Raw genomic sequence first — 21,738 nt, 5'->3', positions numbered from 1 at the left:
CTAGTCCATTTGTAGTAGTAACTTATCCCAAAGCCAGAAGAACTTAATAGTCTTCATAAGGTGCCAACTTCCTGCAAGCCACAAGTTAGTCGTCATTCGCTATACTTTTTATATTGTCCCAAGTAGTCTATTAAATTGCTCCCGATATACAAACACCTACCATCTTTTTTCTTCTGTGCCAAAATGGTTACTTCTTCGCCTTTAGGAAGATCAAGCAAAAAAAGGACAGCTTCTTCTCTGATGATATTTGTGAAGTCTACGTTATTTACCTGGTATCAATGAAGTAATCAGTTTGATTTAGCATATGACATTGTAACAGAGATTTAACTATACAATGGGAAATCTAAATTAACTTATTGCTAAGATTTGGGGTTTTTTACTCAGTTTCATACATACACACCAAGTGCATGTACCTCAAGATGTCTCTTGTACTACTTTATTTCTTGATAAAAGCATAGCTTCCAGAATAATAGGTAGCTGTTCATTTGATATTCTTCAGATCCATGTTATGGAACACCTATAAACATTACTAACATACAGAGCCCCCTGACAATTTAGTGACCCAACAGTTAAAAAACCAAACAACTTTATCAACTGAATTAGTCTAAGAAATTGAATGTGAAACTTACCAACCTTCCTAGCAACAGTATAGTAACAGGAGATTTTGCTACTATTAAATCATCTAATAATTACATACAGAAAAAAAAAAAACCTGTATGAACTACAAAGGCAATATATTCAATATTACAGAAAGAAAACCTACTTTGGTACAACAAAACATTTGTACCGTTACAGTTTTTGACATACCCTGAGAATTTGGTCCCCTTCCTCTAATCCTTCTTTTGCTGCAGGGCTGTCTTCCAGAACACCAGCTACAAATATGCCAACATCATTGCCACCTGCTAGTCGCAAGCCCACACTATCTCCTTTTCTGAATTTTACCAGTTTCATGCTTGGCCTGGAGATTTAGAAAGTTTTCCACTTAGAGCTGTAGTAGCACAAAATAACCTGGTAAATTTGAGACTGAACACATGCAAAGAACTAATTTGCCTATCATTTCAATTAGAGGACATTCAGCTATACATACCATTAACTGCTTATGAACTGCAGCATTACAACACACATTATCAGCACTTCAAAAAAAAAAAAAACAAACCACCCCACTGTATTTACTTGTTTAGTGGGATTTGCCTTACACTCTTACAGTGATTTAAGTGAGGCACTTTGACACTCTCTTCCAAAAACATTCCCCCTTTTAAAGAGCTGTGCTGACATATAGATCTATTTCGGCTCTAAAGAGATCAAGATGAATTTGAGACAAAACCAAACTAGAATCTATTCTCATTGTACACTAATGTTCATAAAGGTGATCCCAGTTGAAGCAGACTCATTTCCACATCATGACTTCACACATTTCTGCAGTGACCTTTATTGCTCTCCAATTATTATGAAAGGAAAAGAATATGCCACAGTATCCCTCCTCTCTCTGGAGATGGTGACAGGGCAAGAGGGTTGGGGGTGCTCAGGGAGAGAGAAACACCGCAAATTATTTTCACCAGTTGATAACTGTAACTGCTCATTTCCATAGAAAAGTAATAGACTGAAAAACAGTATATTACACAATATAGGTGCCAACAAGACTCAGGAATAAACCTAAAGTCTTCACCCTAGTAGTTCTGAACAGAAGTGTCAGGACAGTATATTGGACTTTACATCAGACCATTTATACAGGTTATTCATCACCTTGGATAAAAGCTTAGTTTGGTCAAGGACCAGGCAGATTCAAATAGAGTTTATAGTTACATTACCGAAGCATTCCATCTTCATGGGTTGAACTGGGTAAAGGACCATCAGAGGGACTGACTGGTAAATCCACATCTGGCTGACCTCCTTGTGCATACACTGGCTTTGGTTCTATTAAAACATCAAAAGACTTCCAATGTCCATTTGGTCATTTAAAGATGAGAAAGTAAAGCTTAACTTTTAATTAAGAGCTTAACAACTTCTTCAGTAGCCTCCTTCTACCCCACTTAAACCCACTTAAAAGTGAAATACTAGAAACTTACAACAGAAGACACTCTCGCTGTGCCAAAGCAGCATAATTACTGGCCTAATTATCACTTCAGTAAAAGCCCCAAAACTTTCTTTGTACTTCATTAAGTACCCTGAACACTGTAAAACAAGAACTAGAAGGCTTCATGCTCACAAGACCACTTGCAACCCTGCTGTTTCTCATCTTGATTTATCTGATGTAACTTGTTCACTTTCCATTGGCTCTCTTCCCTCAAGAATTCAATTTTTCAAACAAAAATACCACAAACTTTCAAACTACTGCTGCATGCCTTGAGGTAGGCAGATTTCAACACTTTGGTCCAGTTGGTGGTTCTTGAAGATCAGCACTTAGTGTGGCTCTGCTGCATAGATTCTCTGGAGTCACTGGGAAGTAACTGCCACTGCAGTCTTCCCTCAGTAATGAGCACTAATAGGGGCTCTTCTCTGCTACATGCTTGGTTAGAAGAATTTGTATTTAAGGCTTATCTCTGCACACTTGAAAAAAGCCAATTTCAAACTAGGCTGGCTTTGAACTAGTCTAATATCCCTGATCTTCCCAACAACTATGCCGTCTTCCCTTCAAATTGCCGAACAAACCAGTTTGAAATTTCAGATATCAGTTTGGTAATAATGCCTCTGCTAATGTGACTTTTGTCCTTACCATACAGTAACATAGCACTTTCCTTTAAGTCTTTAATGACCCTTTCCTAGCCTAAGCCTCCGATGATTCCTCTGAACCAATACTCTGCTTCCACCCTCCTTTGACACAATAAACAGTGACAGTCATCTTGCCCTTAGTCTAAGCAGTAAACTGTCACACAATCCACCAACTACTTTTCTAACCACATTTTCATTACATTCTTTGAAAGACTGTCGTTTCCCTAGAGCTTTCTGTGATGCTGCTAAAGGATTATGCCCTTTATTGCACCTTTTTACCTCAAACTATGTATTATGGCAAGTTAATTTTATCTGCAGAAACAAATTATAAGTATTATCTTTATGTATTGGCCTACATCTCCTCCCACCCAAACTAATGGTTCCATGCTTCTTCCCATTCACCTAAGAACAGAACATTTTTTCTTCCCCAGTAACCAACAAAATCCCCACAGCACTTCCTACCTGCTTGCCAGTCCCTCAAACCAATTATTAGTACATTACTTTGGATTAAGAACCATCTCAAGGGTCTCCTATCCTGGCTGGCTTTGTATTATGCCAATTATTAATCTTCAGTATCTTACAGAAATACTGAATTCATCTTTCTAATCTCACTACTACATCCTTTCTCTATCTTGGCAAATATAAACATACTTCATTTGCATCTTTACGTAACACCACTGCAAAAGGTCACTTCCTATGGCAAACTTTCCAGTAATGGCTGCTGCATCAGAAAACCTACTGCTCTCATTTTCAAGATCTTTCGGAGTCTATCAACATCATAACTCTTCTCAGAGCTGCTGAATACTACATGCGGAAGCATCACTGCTCATCCATTAATTCTTCAAATTTTTTCAAGTTTGAATGTGCTTTTTCTTATTCTACCCAGCCTTTCAAGAACAGCTCCCTCTAAACTATCTGCACAGCTCCTCTTTCTCCACTTATAATTTCACTAAGGCACCTCATTCTGTAAACAAAAATCTTGTAAATCAGCATGCTCAGAACAGTGTCCTGCCACTGTATTATCTTACTTTTTTCTTTTTTACACCACCTGGCTTTTATCTGCTGCCATTTAGCTTATCCTTCCCTTTTTGTAAAAAAAGGAATGAGATTTTGTTTTGGTTTTATTAGTTGTACTGTACTTGTTAAAATGCCCTCTTGGTCCATGACTGTAGTTAGTAAGTGCTACAGTAACAAAGCATTTCAGTGTTTTCAGTTGTGTCTTGGAAACAGCAGTTCTAAACAGGTTTAACTACATCCTTCTTTAAATATAGTCTGCTACAGTAACCCATAAGACCCAGTCTACTGCTTAATTCTCAAGAAAGAGATGATGGATTTTAACCTTGCTCGAGAGATCAGGACAAAACTCTTGACAATCGTCACCTATAAATACAGCTCTAAACACTGTAGTTTGACCCCTATATAATGGGTAGACCCCACAATTTAGGTTTTCAGGACCAAAATTCTAAGATACAAATGGACTTATGGTTACAAAGACTGTCCGTATATGCAATAGCATAAAGTCTTTACTGGTCATGCATTCTCAACAACATGCATAATTAATACATTTTAATGTTTTTACCTGGGAGTGGTGGAGTTTGTTTTTCAGTTCTTTCGACTGCTACCTCTTCCATAGTTTTAGAAATATCATCTGTGTTCTTTACAGGTGTAGAGACAGCTCCTGGTTTAGTTACTCTCTCATCTTCTCTGCTTCGAAGACTATATTAGAAAAAAAAGATTCCACTGTGCATATAGAATTGTTTCTATGACCTCAGTCTACTAAGACTAAAGAATAAATCTTTTAATTCATGAAGTTCACACTTGGTGGATAAGGAATTACCAATTACTATTTAACAAGATTTTGTTCTTAAGACTATCACATTATTAATGATTTTTACCATTTCTAAATCTGAGCATTTTGTCCCTAACTTCACATTAATAAAGGACTTCTCTACATATGACTATTTAGAAGGAGGAATGACATAGTTAAACAGACTGCTCTGCTTCAAGCACCGAAGTCATACACATGTGCTATATATTAAAAGCTATAGAAGAAATTGAGAAGCAAAGGGAAGAAGGGGAAAAGAGCAGTTACGATGGTCTTTTTCTCACCCCTCCCTGTAGAAATCATGGCTCTTTAGACTTAACTCATAGGCTTTGCTGTGATCAAGCTAATTTATCTGCTCCTTTGTATGGCAGCTGCCCTGGAACACAAGTGCTGCCAGTGTGGCTCTTGGTAGGTCTTTGCAGAGCTAAAATGTAGAATGCAAACATGCCCCTGATTTCTCAGTCTTCACAGAGGATGAGGCCTTCAATCCACAGCTATTAGAGGAGTGCTTCTCTCACACTCAGTCATCCATGTATTTTAATAAAAAGACAACTTGCTGCTTCTTACGCATTTCCTATACATGCTTATAGTGTAAAACAAAGGCATATATGACAAGAAAAAATCCTCTCATGTTCTTTAAATGATGACAGCAACTAAAACTAAAAAGAACATAATTTCTATTCTTTCAGCTCAAAAGATCAGGTATTTTTGTATTGTTACATCGACATACAGCTACCAGCTGTGCCACAGCAGAACTGAACAGTACATATGCTGTATGTTGAAGTGTTAACTGTTACACTGCTATCTGTTGAACAGTAAATAATTTACTAGTGTAGGAACAGATGAACATTAATAATCAGCTGGAAAACAAAAGTAGATCAATATGCCAAAGAGACAGTCTTAATTCCAGAGCATATACATTCTTAAAAAAGTCATGAGATGCTCAAAAGTACCTATCTAGTTCCTGAGAGTTGGCAAATAAACAAAGATATAAAAAGTATTTGAGAGAAGACACACACAAACAAACCACAGCTTTTTATACGGTATTAAAGTTAATTGCCAAGGAGGGGAAAAAAGGTACTTCCTCAAAGATAACAACGGCTTGGTCAGTAGGTGCAAGCCCATCTCCTCTCATACAGGAAAAGGTTTTTCACTACCAACAGCTAGATGGTGCTACTAAGCAATAATGAGTATCACTTTCCACAGAGCACAAATGTATCCAAAAAAATCCATTATACAAAGACTGTTTATTTTAATCAGAACCGATACGCCAAGAGCTGGAAATATGACTTAGGAAAACAGATGCCAGCAAATCTACTCATCCAAGATGTGTGAGAAAGAAGAAATAGTAAACATCTAAATACAAGCAGAATGTGCTTTCCTGAAGCAAAGTGAAGTTTGAAACATCAGAAACAAAGCTTAGCTATTCAGCCAAGACACACTAAGACTTCTCAGTACTTTCTTCTGCCATTTATAAAACTGTGTCTGAAGGCAGCTAAAAAAACCAGAATACACAAAAATGCTGCAATCATTAGAACAATCCGGGAACACACAGGCACCCTTGCACTGTAAACAACCATCTTGTTTTAAGTAGTTAGTAAAAATAAGTACAGCAGCCTAATTTTAAAAATCCTTTTTTGTGCCTTTTTATTCAGATAAACCTCTTGGGGGGTGGTGGGGGTGGTGGCGGTGTGCTTCCAGAGTTGATTAAAATGATGCTAAAACCATTACATCTAGCAAAATGAAAAGTAAGCATTTATCCTTCTACTTCGTTCCTAAACTTGACCGACAAAAATTTTCTTACTTCTCTTTCAGATTTCCAGCATATTTTTATTTGTACATAAAATTAAGTGTATAAGCTGAAAGCTTATGTATTTTACTTCCAGCACTAGACTAAAATATGACTGGACTCCTCATTCCCCTGTAAATAGTTCCTGGCTCTTTAAAAACAGACACATACATTTAGCTGTTTAAATGCATGTTATGTGTCTTATAAACAAAAAAAGTCCTGCAGTAGTGTAAGCTACAACTAATATCCCTCCCCATCTAAAGATTTTTGGGTAAAGAGCAGTAGTTAAAGAGCTATTACAGTAAATTTCCCCAAGAACCATCTCTACCTGTTTCCAAGCATCTCCTAACACTCAACAGAAACATTATTCCAAAACAGTAGTATCTCTGTTTTGCTTTAAAAATAAGGCCAAAAATACTGCAATTACTACACAAGGACAAAGTTCATTTTACATTTCCTCTCCACATAGTCCAAACCCACTATAATTTTATGCTGCTTTTATACTCACATATATCAAAAAACAGAGCATAAATATGAAAGAAAACAGCTCTCAAGAACAGTAACTAAAATACAGACACTGAGAGCACAGCACAAAATAGTCAGGTAAATCTCTGAAGCAATATGCTTCCAGACTGGGCTAATGCTATGCATGTTGGCAAATACACCCTGCCAACTAAAATGTTTGCAAAAGGTCAGTTCTATTCTAGATAAGACAACAAAGTTTAAATGCGGAAAAAGCTGATAGAAAAACAACTGTGATAGAACAAAATGGAAAAAAATCAGAACAGCAGGAGAGTATAATTTTTCTTGATTTAGCTTAATTTGTCCAGTAAGCACCGAGTATTTCAAATTGCAAGATGATACAGGAAGCAACTTGATACTGTCACTGTTTCTAGGTGATGGAAACTTGTTAAAAAGTGACAGCTGTGCTTCCCAAGAGACAAAAGTGTTGTTGACTGTGTGCACCGTGACACCACTGTTTAACATCTGTGCTCTGTCAGGGCCCCCTCTACCCAACTTCCTCCCTGCCCCACCTCCCACCTTTTAAAGTGTACCTAGCAGAAGCATTTTTAAATAACCTTCACAAGATGCAGTCAGCTACACACTAGTGCCATCAACAGTGGCTATTACTTCAGCACAAAAAAAGATGGTCTGCAACACACACTTAGAATGTTTGTTTGCACAGAAAAAGTTTTGAAAAATATGAACATGTAGGCTCTTTCCAAATGTGTTTTTAGCATACCTCAAACTGTTCAGCATGAGAAGACAGTAAGAGCCAAGAAGCTCCTTCCTACGTACATTCAAAATAGCATTTGTTTTTGTCCTATATTCCAGTTTTTCAACTTGATTTGAAAACGGACAGAACAAATCTCTTGTGCAATATATAAATTGACAGCTGTATTACAGAAATCAACCTTATCCTTCCAGAAATAATGATGACCTCTACAGGGATTTCTTCAAGCTACCACATCTTTCTTGCTGATGCTGAAGCATTAAACATATCAGAAAACATTTTTTACTATTCTAGTACCCAGGTGAGGAAGGCAGCATAAGAGAAAATTCCCAAGTGGGAGTTCTTTCAATTGGTAAAGGGCAGCCCAGAGATGTAATCTGGCAGGCTTGCCAGTACCTGGCTGTAAACGCCACTTTTCAGGATGGGTCACACCAAAAGCTTATCTAGCTCAACGACTTGTTACTGCCAGCAGTAAGGCCAGATAGGTAAGAATGAGTATATATGATCCTTCCTCCCAAGTACTGCCCAACGTAGGGTGCAGAGACCCCTTTTGCTCATTCCAGCTTTTTAAGTACAGCTCTTAACAGATGATACAAAGTTGCCTTATGTTATCTTCATTCTATATTTAAGATGCATTCATCCTCTGCCTAAACAGTTGTTGTTCTGCACATCTTGAAAATTATATGCATCTTTTAAATCTATACTTAACCTTTAAAACATGATCTGCTCAGACAGCTCCTCATCAAAACCAGGACATATATATATATCTTATACACTTAGTACCTAATTCGATATCAGCTGGCTATAAAATTTCCAAGTCTCTAGCACTGTATCTGGAGATTTGTAAGATTAATTCTCTGTATTCTTTTCAAAACTGACTATGGATAATTTGCCATCCTCCACAAGTGAAAAAACGCATACAAGCGTAATGAGTCCTTTTTATTAGTAAATTAAGAAGAGCGTGTTCTAGAATCTGAGTTTTATAAAGACTGCTCAAGAGACATCTGTGAACTTCCTCTGGACTAAAGAAAACTACTTTGACAGACTGTTCAAATAGCAATTGTTATGGAAATTCTATATCCAGGAAAACTGCAAGCACAGTGGTGTACATACCAGTATGGAATACTGAAAGACAGACAACACTGAAGACCCTGCCAGAACTCAAAGCAATACAGAAGCAAGTCTGTTGGCAGATTTCTGTACTCTAGCGCACACCTAAGAGTGTCAAGTCTGTAGTTAAGCTTGTATGAAAGGACTAAGAGGATTCCCCTGGAATTTCTCTCCTCATTAACATACAAACACTTGGCAGAACAGAGTCTAAATAAAGACTCATTGTTTTCAATACATTTTTAATGTCCTCTTTAAGCTCAGTTTGAGGACTTTTTGCACCTTTTCTTCCTCAGCTTGTTGCTCTCAAGCGTTTTTTCTTCCCTGTCCACATTTTCCACCAACTTTTAAAAAATGAAGCAGTTGCAATTAATTTGATCTTACAGCAGACTTGAACAAATAACCTCTACAAAGAGAAGTTGATTTTAATATGTTTTTCTTCATGTGGCTCAGGGCCCAGATCTTCTGATCTTGAAAGGGACATATCCAACAGGAAGTCAATCCATGCCAAGGTAGCTCTTGTTCATGAAGTAGATAAAGCAGATGCATTCAGAGTTAAGATAACTTCAAAGTTCCTTCTCAGGAAGGATTTAATTCTTCTGACAGTGTAGTCCATAGGGAGGAAGTGACCATCGATCTAAACCACTGTAATAGGACAGGAAAGCACTAACACTAGGGTCAGTCAGTCATAGTTTCAGTTTTGATGGATTTTATTTTGTTGTTGTTCCTCCTTCCACAAGACCTTTTCACACTGCATTAGAAACGCATACCAAGAAATGAAGGTTTTAAATCTGACAGAGACCTCACAACCTTCACAATCAAATCCCTGCATCTGGGACCCTGCTTTTTTTCCCCAATAATATGGAGTTCCTACTTGAAAACAAACTTTGATGCCTTGTGGTCCCTCCAAACAATATATACATGGAAAAGAAGCAAAAATGTCTGTAATCCATAACCCGAACCAGATATACATGCAGGTAAGATCTACCTTGCAATTTTATTAGTCCTTAAAAGACTAAAAATCTTGAAGGTATAGTGTTATTTTCCCCTTGGGCAAATAAAATGTTATTAATAACCAATCAGGCATATCTTAGTTTTATGGAACAGCCAGCTGCAATTTGTTTTGCAGAATTTTCACAGCATCTGAAAAGCTTCAAATACAGGCTCTGAACTTGGAATTTGCAACAGATCAATTCTAACTTCTGTTCCATCATCTCTGAGCACTCAGCAGATAAACTTTTCTCTTTAAAATATTTAGTAGAATCTGAAATCCTACACTGTATTTCTATTTCAATAGATTAAAATGTCCAACAAACTGTGGAAATGCAAAACATGACAAATTTATATTATTCAAGGCTAAGGTTTCACATAGCAGAAGAAAAAAATCTAAACCATACAGTAGATCACTCCTCTGTGAATTCACATCAAAGTAGACTTACCTACTTCAGAATTATCATGAATGTCCCATTACCAAGTTGGAATATTAAATTTACATTCCAAAAGCTAAATCTGCTGTGCAATACACCTTACTTTGTAGGAATTAAATGTATTCAGAAACATAAGATAACATTTAAAGAAGGCTAGTGAGTAAAATGAAAAGCCTATGCCTAAATAAAGCAAGATTTCAACAAGTTTACCCAGGTCAGACATTCAATAGGAGCTGTGCTACTAGTCATCTCAAATATCCTTGCACCTAACTGCTTTCTAAAACCAAAATATAATTACATATGCTTCAATAACATATATCACTATCAAACTTACATTGTCATTCATACAACCATGCTCTAAGATTATGTTTAAAAAAGGGATAACACTGAAGTTAAACGTTCAATTTCTCCTGAAGTCTAAGAAAATTTGGATCACTATCAGCTGCATCTCTTGAGAGAAAGAATGCTGTATTACTACTACCATAGTTCTGCATCACATTTGTCACACTGTATAAATCCAAGCACTCCTACAACTTATACGTCACATTAAATAGTTGATTTAAAAATAATACAATGCTGCCATCACCTGCCGTTGCTGGGCTGCTGTGGAGAATGTCTGGAATGGTCTGAAGGCTCTGACCTCTGGTCAGGAGATCGTGAACGACTGCGGCGGGGCCTGTCATGTGATCGGTTGGAATGATCTGATGCCAGCGACTGAATTTCTGAAATGTCTGTTAAATAAAAGTTGTTTTTTCATGAAATGATTGTAATTAAAATGGTGGCATGACCTGCTCAAATGGAAATAAGCTTTTGCAGAGAATTTTTATGAAGATGTTAAATCCATGTTTATTATTTCAAAACAAGTAAACTTAATATTCCTGAAAGAACAATTACAAGAATAGGAACTATATCTTTTTCTCTCTTTTTTTGAACGTGTGGATTTCAATCACATTCAAACAAGAATTTACCCACATGACAATCGTACTCCTAACTCTTCTCCTCCCCACCCTCTCATCCCACTTTGGTATTCCACATCTTCATAACACAGGGAATTCTTCTCTCCCTTTGGAAGTCAAGTTTATTTATACTCACCATCTCTTTCTGAAGCATTAGCAGAATGAATACTGTCAGAAAGATCAGGGACATTCAACAGCGTAGCTCGTTCATCTCGCTGAACAACCATCTTCAGCTTGCCTTTTGACCTTTCTATTAGTGTTTTTGCATCTGCTAATGACATATTTTCTGTCACTGTGCCATTTATCTGGAACAAAGTGAAAAAGAGCAGATATAAACTTACTGAAAAAAAACAATGAATCTCCAATAAAGATAGTGGTTTTCTGTCTAGATGATATTTAGAAATAGCTAGAGATATTTATCAAATTACCACAATACAATGGAAGACTATTGGGCACATCCAAACTATAACATAATATAGAAATTTTTTTTTTAATCTTTCAAAGACAAAGCCTCTACCACTAATACAAAAATTTTAAAATATTAGTTATGTTTTTCGAACCAGCACTGCTGAGTAAGGAATGGTGTATTTTCTGCACCAAGACATTTACAGCAATATCTTGAAATAGAAATTGTTAGTATGAATTAAAAATCCCTGGGTTTATTGATCTCTACCAAAAAAAAACCAAACCAACAATCAAAACTTAAACTGAAGGAAAGTTCTAGTGTTGCTCAATACCACAATTCCACAACATTATACTGTATAACTAAGCACGTAGAGCCAAAGTCTCATAAATTCCCAAATATTTTCTATTACACATTTACAGTGGGCATTATTTGTCTGATTAAGGCCTGGTGAGTAATACCAAAAAAAACCAAAAAGGCTTTATAATTTTCCTTTCCTTAGAGAGGTTGATTTATACTTAAATTTATTGATCTTTGAAATTATTTAATAAAAAAATGATACATCATCTACTAAAAATAATTACGCTATTAAGAGATAGCTAATTCTAAGAACAGTTACATCAATGAGTTTTCCCTTTGAACAACCACCACCACCACCATTTACTATACCTTCAGTACAACATCTCCTTCCTGAATATTGCCATCTCTTGCTGCCAGGCTATCCTGGGATATTTCTTTCACAAATATGTGGCTTGCCAACCGTAGACCATACTCTTTATATAAATAGCAATAAAAGAAAAAAGAAAACTGATGAAGCTACAGTAAAAGAAAAAAAAAAAGAAAAGAAAAAAAGGAGGGAGGCATCTGAAGATTTACAACACTGCTTTACAATACATTTACACTGGAAACACAGAGAGGAGAGTGAACTTGGCACATGAAGGGCTGTAGTGGAATTACACTATGGATTTACCATTATATCAATCTCTTCCAATTTTGCCTGTAGTAATAGCTGTTGTTCAATACCTTAATTTAGATGCTACCTACAATTTTCCCTGTTTCAAACAAGACAGACACTGAAGACTCAACTAAAGTATATGGAAGGTATGCAGCCACTGACTACCAGATGTCAGGTGCGCAGTTGGTATTTGTTTACACTATACAATAATTCACCCTTATTTAAGCACGTGTATTTTGGAGTATGAAAAATACCACCAGAAATACAATAGCAGTTTTTAAGTTTTTAGCTAGCTACTGGTAAAATGGGGTAGGAAACTGTTAACAGCACTGTTCATACAGTCCATGAAGCCCTTAACACAACACTGACTGAAGCAGTCGACCTTTAAAAACTAGCAAAAGTCTTAGCAAGAAAGTTACATACTAGTTACCTTCATTCTTCCTCGATTTCACCAGTGTTACTTTGGTAGGTTTTGCAGGCTGACTGGAAGTAACCGACCTTCTGTCTGATCTCGGTGATAAACTTCTCTCTCTGCTAGCACTTCGATCTCTTACCCAGCTCTTCTCATGCCTTCTGTTGGCACTTGGACCACCACGGCTGCTTCTTGGATCACGTATCTCTTCATCATAGCTATCATCCTCATTTTCAGACACTGGTTCAGGTTCTGGTCGAGCCACTGGAATCTGAATTTTCTTCATCCTTCGGATAGTCTACAATCGAACACTAGATATCAGCCTCTGGCTGTGTAATGCTAATGGTATTACTAAATGTCAGAAGCCAAGCTAATCCCAAAAGTCAAAAGAAAACACACAGATGTATTAGTGAATGCTCTAAATTATTGCATCCTCATTATAAAATTCTATCCAACTAATACAGGAGACTCATCAATACATATTACTAGAAACCCATTTCTGAGGTGAGGGGTATGTTTGTTTTTACAGTTTTTAGTCCTTTTTTGCTTCTGCAAAAGTGGCAAAGGGATAACAACAGCCTCTGTGGCATAATGCAATATTCTGTCTTCACAGAGCTGCATATTTGAATGCCCTCTCTCTTTGCTTAAACTGACAAATCAGCTACTGGCACTGCTAAAAACTTTTTGCTAACATGTAATCTACTGTATGCTCAGTACGTTATTGACAGTAATTCTCCTCGACTATAAAGCTTCCCAATCTTCCAAAGCAATGTTTATGCAAGCCACAGAGGAAGGGGAACATTCCCACTGAAAGTTCAAAGTTGGTTTGCACTAAAGTAGTCAGCTGTTTCCAGAATAAGACCCAACTCTGTTTAGAGGTTTATTTGCTATGTTACAGAACTGAACCAAGTTAATACCATAAAGTTTTCCTTAATTGCTTTTCCCCATATAAATCTACACACTAAACACTTAAAATACTGAAAGCCCTGCACAGCTCGCCACATATTTTGTGTAAGCTTTAAAGAATTGCTGAATCTACAAATGCAAAACACAACACAATTTTTTGCAACTGTAGTAAAGCAGATGAGAACTCAAAATTGTCAGCACAAAAGCTTTTCTACAAGCCCTAAAAGTCTGTTTTCCTGAATTAAAAAATTGTTAAACATTGTGCATTTGTGGTCTGTTTTTTGTAACATAAAAAAAATCTCAAACTTCTACCAAAGGCCTGATTACTACCCTTTAGTGATGACCTGTTTTGTTTTGCAAAGTTCAAAAGCCAACCACTTTGAATAACCCTACAAAATTATAGGAATCAAGGTAATTATACTTTATTTTGCCAAACTGCTTGCTGAGCTTAAAAAGAACTATGTTAGTGCCTGAACAGTGGGTAAAGTCCTTTAGCATACACCAGCCTTTGAAAAGCTTGACAAAAATGCACTCAAAGCAAAGAAATATTAAACAAAGCTGAGAATTGAGCTTTTAGCAAACTGAGAACCGTACCATAAAGAAAAGGAGTCTGAAGTATCCAGTGCCACACTACCCAAACATCACCACTCACATTTAAAAAAAATTTTCAGCGACCCACATGATAAACATGTCACTATCATCACTTAAACCTGAAGCATCACACAGGTATTATTCAAGTACCTTGCATCATGCATGTATTTCATAGCAGACATTACACCACTTCACTTTTGCTCTATAACTACGAACTTAAGTTAGCTTAAAATCTTCACTTACAATTTTGGCATTCTTCCCACTTTTCCTCAGCTGCTGAACAGCAAACGCATGCTCGACATTATCCATTGAAACTCCATTAACCATTGCAACACGGTCATTTTCTCTAAATGAAAAGCATCACAATGCACAGTGTAAATACTTTAGGCCAAGGGGAAAATACTGGGGAATGAGTGTCCCTGAACAAACTACCAGTATTACAAACCTACTACACAAACAGTTACAGACAGCTATCTCGAGAGTAAAACAATTAAGAGGTTAAGCTTCCACTGACAAAAATGAATGCCCCCAAAATCAGAATTCAGGTATAGTTTGGCACTTACTGTAGCAGTCCTTCTGCTGGGCCTCCTTTCAGCACATCAGAAATAACTATAGATGTCTCACCACTCTGAAAGTGAGGATTATCTCTTCCTCCAGATATTGCAATACCAAATCCAAATCCAGGGGCCTATAATGTAACAAGAGAAATATTTTTACTCTCTAATATTTACATGGTCACAACTCACATTCCTGTGTCAAACACAAAAAGATCTTACAAGATGAATACAACTTTTTGTAAGAAAGAAGTATTATTGAACCGTGCAATGCTATGCAATCCAAGAAGAGGAAAGAGATTAAAAATAAATTAAAAAAAACACTTTTATTAGGCAGAGAGTTTCAGACTAACTACCCAATCTCTCCCAAGAGCAAAATATTAGAGTTCCCACTTGCATTTTTGTGTCCTGGGCCTCAGTCGGTCATCAGTAAGACCTCAACCTTCAGTAAGCACAACATACCACACCACTGTGTTGAGATACTGATTCAAACCCTTATCACTTCCTGCAGTACTTTCTTTGAGATTTCACATTATGGTATTTACCCAGCTTGACCTCACTTAGCTCAGGAACTGACAGGATCGTAGCACACAGTAGTATGACTGCAGGCTCAGTTCTTAGGAATAATACCAAGATCACTTGTACCATTAAATACATCAAAACCTTGTCAGCACTTGCAAATCATCTGCATCTTAACAAAAGTAATTTGCTTCAATCTTTTCCCTCTAGGGTGACCTGCCACTACAGCAAGGTCAATGCCTCTAAAAAGTTATTCCTCTTATTTTAAGATACAACAATGCTGCTTACATTTCTGCCTGGAAGCAGTGAGGGTGGGAAATAAACTTTCTAAATATAACTGATTTGCAAAACTATCTAGCTCTTCTATCATTGCCCAGAAAACATTGTCAGAAGGGTGTTACTGTCTAAATGCTTTATTTTGCCTAATAATTTACTTTGAAATTTTTGACTATGCAAAACACAGTCACTGGATGGAAAAGATCAGGTTTCAGTCAATTCCTCCTCTCCATTTCACACAGCATACGCTCCACACTGGCAGACTTATCCCTTTCTTTTTCAGACTTTTCGCCAAACATGACCCAGCTTTAGCAATGGGTTTCATAACCTTACAGTGACAGCAGAAGCAACATGGCAGTCTGCATCTGGCTGTAAGACATATGATGTTCAGCTTTTTGGACAGTAATTACTGCTCAAAAAACCTGTTTCCTATTTCCCCCCAAAACAGAGATCATAAAAAGATGGTCCAGATTTAGCCTGTAAGCAGTGAATAGGACCATGCAGTATTAAAAACAAAGATTTGGAGATTCACTCTTCAGAAATTGACTTCAACAGTTAACAAATACTGTTGCCAGGTATGAAGATAAGTTGGTCTAACACGTGTGGGGTAGTGGGGACAGGTACACCTTACCGCTTTTACATTCATTTTAATTCATTAAAAGGAAAACTGGACATCTTTTCAAGATATGTTCCAGCCAAAAATACATTTCAACCAGAAATCATAGCTGGGAATCAAGAATTACTAAGTGAAACCCTGTGCCACACAGGAGGACAGTCTAAAAGATCATAATGGCTACTTATGACCAGAGCTGAGGTTTTCTTTCCATTTTATTTTTCAAATAGTTGACAAAGAGAATACGTAATAGCCTGTGAAAATATGTAACAAAACCCCCCTTCAAAATAGTAATATTTCCCCCTTCTCATGCCACTGCTTCATCTTTCGGTTTTCCATTACTCTAACAAACAGAATTCAGTTTGCACTATATTTGGGTGGGGAAGGAAAGGGAGAAGGGAGATAACATAGACATTTATGTCAAACTTCATTTCAATGTTCTCTATCTTTCCTTACACCATAAAACAAAAAAATTCCCATAGCTCTCCACTCATGAAGAGAAACAGTCATCAGGCTAACGCCAGCAGAGATGCAGAAACTCACTGTAAACCTAATCTTGCTGCTTGCCTTTATTTTTTTTTAGAGTAGATTTGCAAACCAAATCACCAATATTAGGACGACTAGTTTCATACTTCAATGTTGTTCTTTTCAAGAAGCCCTGAAACAATGCAGTCTCACATGCAGACAGCAGTGAAACAAGACCAGAATAAAGGCTAATAACATAAATCAAAGTCTTAAGAAATACTCCAAATTAGAAAGTTCAAATCAAACCCTAAATCTTTTTGAAAATTTAAGAGCTCAAATAAGAAACCTTCCAGTAAACCTCAGCCTACTACTATTCATTTTATCCTGCTGCCTACCATCATCTTAAGAGATAAATGATAAACTGAATTACCCTCAGAAAACTGAACCTAGCTCCTAGGCATGTCTGGAAATACTAAGAAGTTGATCACTACAGGTTATACAAGATATAAACACATATCTTAAGTAAAACTGCATTTAAAAAAAAAAAGAAATCTGCCCCATCACAAATTCACCTGTCAGATGTTGTAGTGACAACAGAAGAACAAACAAACTGTACTATTTTGCTCTCCCACAGTAAGGCAGCATGGGAGAAGCAGGAAGGTACACACATACCTGATTTCTGTTCTTTGGGGGAAGGAGACACATCTAACACAGACACACACAACTTGAGCTCCAAGTATGAAAAAACACACAAAATATATGAAGTGCATGGTTCCTCCTTAAAGTCCTTCACACTTAAGTATATAAATCCAGAAGATCTCCCAATAAAAGATAAAACTGTCGCTACTTGATAAGCTTTAACTGAAGTTGAGACTAGCTCAATATCTTAAGAGCTAAGCAGCAGTCCAGGAAGTTGGAAAGATAGTAAAGAAAGGGAACAAAACATCTTGGTTAGAAGTTCAAGCCTCTCCTCCCCAAAAATAGCTTTTAATAAGTCTTTTGACAATAGTGCTGGAATTCACTAACTACTGTGTTAAATCACAGCACAGTCAGACTGCTTATATGCTCTGTTCCAGATTCTCTAAGCAGACAGATTAAAAAAAAAAAATCTCATGTTTGAACCATATCAAAGTGTCTGAACTGACACATGTATACTGCAACTACTGGGATTAAGCATACTCTGTCCCTAATTTGTAATGACATCTCTGGAAAGTAAAGGTCATCAGAAGAAACTCTTCAAAAGAAGTGAGCAAAGCTGCATTCTTCAACAAGAGCTTCCTGTGTAAAGCACTCCCTTCTCTTTTGTAAGGCTCATGTTCCGAAGTTTATATGCCATACTATCCCCTTTTTAAAGGGCCATTACAGGATCAAAACATGTTCAAAAACCAAAACATTTATCTTTTTAAGGCATGTAACAACACTTCTGAACTGCCATTAATTGGTTTATAAATCAGTAACTGCCCCCTGTAACAATACAGACATATTTTTTAAATGTTTAATACTCAGACACTGACATGTAAAAAAAACTAATCAGGAGACTATACAGATAGAATACCTTATATATAAGATACAAGAATATCTTATATATAGTACGTGCTAATGTGGCCTTTTTTTTTTTTCTTCAGAAAGAAATTGCATACAAATAATATCTACTTTCCTAAAATTTTATGATTACTACCAAAACTGCTTTGTTTTTACAGTGTTGGCTACCTTTATGGAGCCCAAGAAGAGTTAAAGGAATCCTACTCTGCCACACACAGGAGCAATGGAGTTATAGTAGAGAACAGCACAGACTTAAAACGAAGTAAAATTGTCAGTGGTGGAATTACCAACAGGACAAAAATGAGTCTCAAAACAGGAAGAAAAGTAGTCAATAATATTCTACATATCTTTGTTAACACACACACATGCCACCTACCAAACAACTTGCATTTCCTCACTATTTTTAAGGCTACTCATTAAAATAGATGTTAGTGGTCCTTACTCATTAACTAGTTTTGATCAAATACCATTAATAAAAACCAATTAAAATGGAAAAAGAAACCATGGTTACATAGTTTCTTTGGGGCACTTGGAGGGACAACAGATCTGCTTGCCATTAAGCAAGTACTTGTGAAGAGACAAGAATTGATCTAGACTGACACCAACTCTGGATTTCTCTGCCTCTCCCAGGGGGACTTACTAAGGTTTTAGACAAATTTGTTCTGGATCAGATTCTTCCAATGACTTGTCCAGCCTCATTTCTGAAGGCAAATACTGACAGAATGTACAATAAAAGTTAGGTTAATCAAGAGCTTCACAGGCATACCAATAAAGAGGAAGCCAGTAACACGAAGCCTGACTTGCATGTACCCCATAGAAATTCAGCACATGTCATTAATTCCATCATTCGCAGCCAGCTTACTGCCCTCAGCTAAGCCATTGAGAAAGCAAATTCAGTTCTTCAAAATGTTTTTTGTGTGGCTGACAGTAGATGGTCTCTAATAGTTTTGTAGCTCAGCCAAGTGAAGCAGATAAACCTCACACAGAAAATACTCCACAACCACTCAGAGTGGCATTTGGAGTCTATTCCAATTCTATTAACTTCTAGATATCTTTGAGGATAACTGAGATTTTGGATGCATTTCACTTACTCTGACTAAACTGAAGTAACCTCATTTACTTGATAAACTAACACCACAAGAACGTCACAAGTAAAAAGCAAAATCAAAAACCCCACAAGCAAATATGCAGTCGCTCTCCTAAATCCTCTTCTCAGTGCTAAGGATAAATTCTCAGTACCAGTTTGCTTAACGTTAGCATAAGAGTTTTGGTTTTGTTATCTGGCAGATTGAAAACATTGTTTGTTTTTAATTAGCTAAATTAATGCTATCAGAGTTATTAATAGTACATGCCATCACCCTTCAACATCCAAATGAGAGATACATACTCAGCTAACGAAACTGTTAAACCAGTACAGTTGGCAGAAGTTTGGCACATTAAAAAAAAATCATAATCAAAATTATAATCAAATCACACTTTCACTTCTATACTGCACAAGGACTTCTGACTATGCTGCAAGCACAACCAGAAGACATGATTTCTAGTTCCTACCTATTATTTCAAAATTTGTTCAAGTTAACATCATACTGCATTACTCCTTTGTGCACTGACTGAACTCCTCATTTTCAGGTTTCACTGCTACTGGAGCTACTGCTCCAATTAACCAGAAAAATAGCCCCTTCAAGTAAGCTAAACTATCAAGTCTACTAGCAAACCTTGTATTACTATAGCATTTTTTGGTTGCTTTTGAATATACGACAGTACTGATTTAATCAGTCATATGAAAAAACAAAAGTTTTAAGTTTACACAGGTTCCAGGGATGACTGGACAGCTTCAAGAAGAAAACATAAAGAGCAATTACATATAGAAATAATACTTCTTGCTCACGAACTCATTGACCTAAAAATTGTTGGAAGCTTGAAGAGCAGCCTAGTTTAAGTATCACTACACATTTTTGGTTTTACTTATACTTTTCTTTCAACATGTGGTTGGAGTTAGAGACAGGGCACTTTGCTAGACAGCCTTCTGCTCAAAGTGAGCATAACTGCTCTCTTCTTAAGAGAGCAGGTACTAAAACGGTTATTTTGAATCAACAACATTACACTCATTAGATTCAACAGATAATAGGTTTGTACAGATAATTAATATTTTATCTGACCAGCTGATCCATGCATACACATTTTTAGTCAAAGGTCCATTCATCTCATCAATGCTACTATTCTAAAATGCCTTGATTCTATGCTGAAGAATAGAAGGCAAATGATGTAGCTTGCTCCCTTGAGAAAACACTAGTGCATCTCCCTTTTGCTGGAATGAATATAGCTATTTGGGCCATGATTCCATGGTCGCTTTAAAGTTCAGCTGCTGCCAAAAATGGCATCCCACCTTGTTCTGACTCTCCCTAAGCAACTCATTCCTTATTGCCTCTTTTGTACAGCTTCACACCAGAAATCAATTTAAGAGTAACTCAAATAAGATAGGAGTCAAGCTAAATGTAAAAGTTGTCTTTCTGGTCACTGATTACTAGTATGCATTCCTCTGCATAAGGTGCACATTCTCATCACCCAAAAATCACTATTTTCGGCCACTAATTTCAGAAAGTGGCAAGCAAATACTGCACTTTTGAACACATTTATTTATACTTAACTACATTGTTTTATGCCCCTGCAAATCAAGTTTTAAAATATTTAAGTATAGTTACAGCACAATCATTAATGAACACTTAGACCTCTAACTACTTTCAGTTACATACAGAAGTAATCTAAAGCTTTGTTTCTTGCATGGTTATTTGTAGGTAGGCTTATCTCTGAAACCCAACAAACAAATAGAGCTACTATCAAATGGAGCTTTTACAACACTTCTAAATTTAAACAAAGGAATATGAGTTTCCTTTTCTTTTACTTCCTGACATCTGGCTTTTTCCTATTGTTTTCAAAAGCTACCAGTATCCTGGGTTAGGCACACACAACCAATTGTATTAACTTACCCTGTGAAGAGTCACTGTGTGTTGTTCCCATATAGCTGTTTCTTCCATTGTTGTGCTCTAAGGAGAAAAAACCCAAAGATTAGTACAGCTATTGACAGTGAAGTCTAAATGACTATACAAAACCACAACTAGAAACTTACACTCACAAGTAACATTAATATTCATATTGAATAGCTACAGAGAAGTAGGGCTGGCTCGTTTGTTACACATTTCCTGTCTTTATATGTCACATCTGAACTTCCTGAGCTCCTAGGGAAGGGGGTGTCAGGGGGATGAACAGGCAAAATAGATTTCTAATTGTTGTATATTTCAGAACTTGAAGTTACAAAGAAGTTTAAAGGCAAGGACTACAAGAAGCATTTGTGATGTAGGCTCTTCTTGGTTGCTCATCAAGTGTACGGTAAATGAAGCTGGCCCAAGGTCCACTTTCAGTTTTCCATTGTAATCAGTTGTATTTATATTCTAACT

The 21,738-nt window shown here is 36.7% G+C and overlaps 1 protein-coding gene across 7 annotated transcripts in view; it reads right to left on the bottom strand.

Moving 5' to 3' along the window:
* TJP1 (tight junction protein 1) overlaps nucleotides 1–21,738 on the bottom strand; it is a 166,848-nt gene that overhangs the window by 23,729 nt on the left and 121,381 nt on the right. For all 7 annotated transcript variants that reach the window (XM_075045429.1, XM_075045430.1, XM_075045428.1 and 4 more), the window contains 11 exons: nucleotides 21,271–21,327; nucleotides 14,878–15,002; nucleotides 14,558–14,660; nucleotides 12,836–13,115; nucleotides 12,120–12,223; nucleotides 11,184–11,352; nucleotides 10,678–10,822; nucleotides 4,289–4,425; nucleotides 1,809–1,914; nucleotides 808–958; nucleotides 161–269 (listed from right to left, as the gene is read on the bottom strand). In XM_075045429.1, the coding sequence (XP_074901530.1) occupies nucleotides 161–269; nucleotides 808–958; nucleotides 1,809–1,914; nucleotides 4,289–4,425; nucleotides 10,678–10,822; nucleotides 11,184–11,352; nucleotides 12,120–12,223; nucleotides 12,836–13,115; nucleotides 14,558–14,660; nucleotides 14,878–15,002; nucleotides 21,271–21,327 (1,486 nt within the window). The remainder of the gene's footprint in view (nucleotides 1–160; nucleotides 270–807; nucleotides 959–1,808; nucleotides 1,915–4,288; nucleotides 4,426–10,677; nucleotides 10,823–11,183; nucleotides 11,353–12,119; nucleotides 12,224–12,835; nucleotides 13,116–14,557; nucleotides 14,661–14,877; nucleotides 15,003–21,270; nucleotides 21,328–21,738) is intronic.

This window comes from Buteo buteo, chromosome 13 (genome assembly GCF_964188355.1).
Source record: "Buteo buteo chromosome 13, bButBut1.hap1.1, whole genome shotgun sequence".
NCBI classification, from domain to species: Eukaryota; Metazoa; Chordata; class Aves; order Accipitriformes; family Accipitridae; genus Buteo; species Buteo buteo.
Note: the sequence above shows the minus strand (reverse complement) of the source record. Positions and strands in the feature narration are given on the sequence as shown.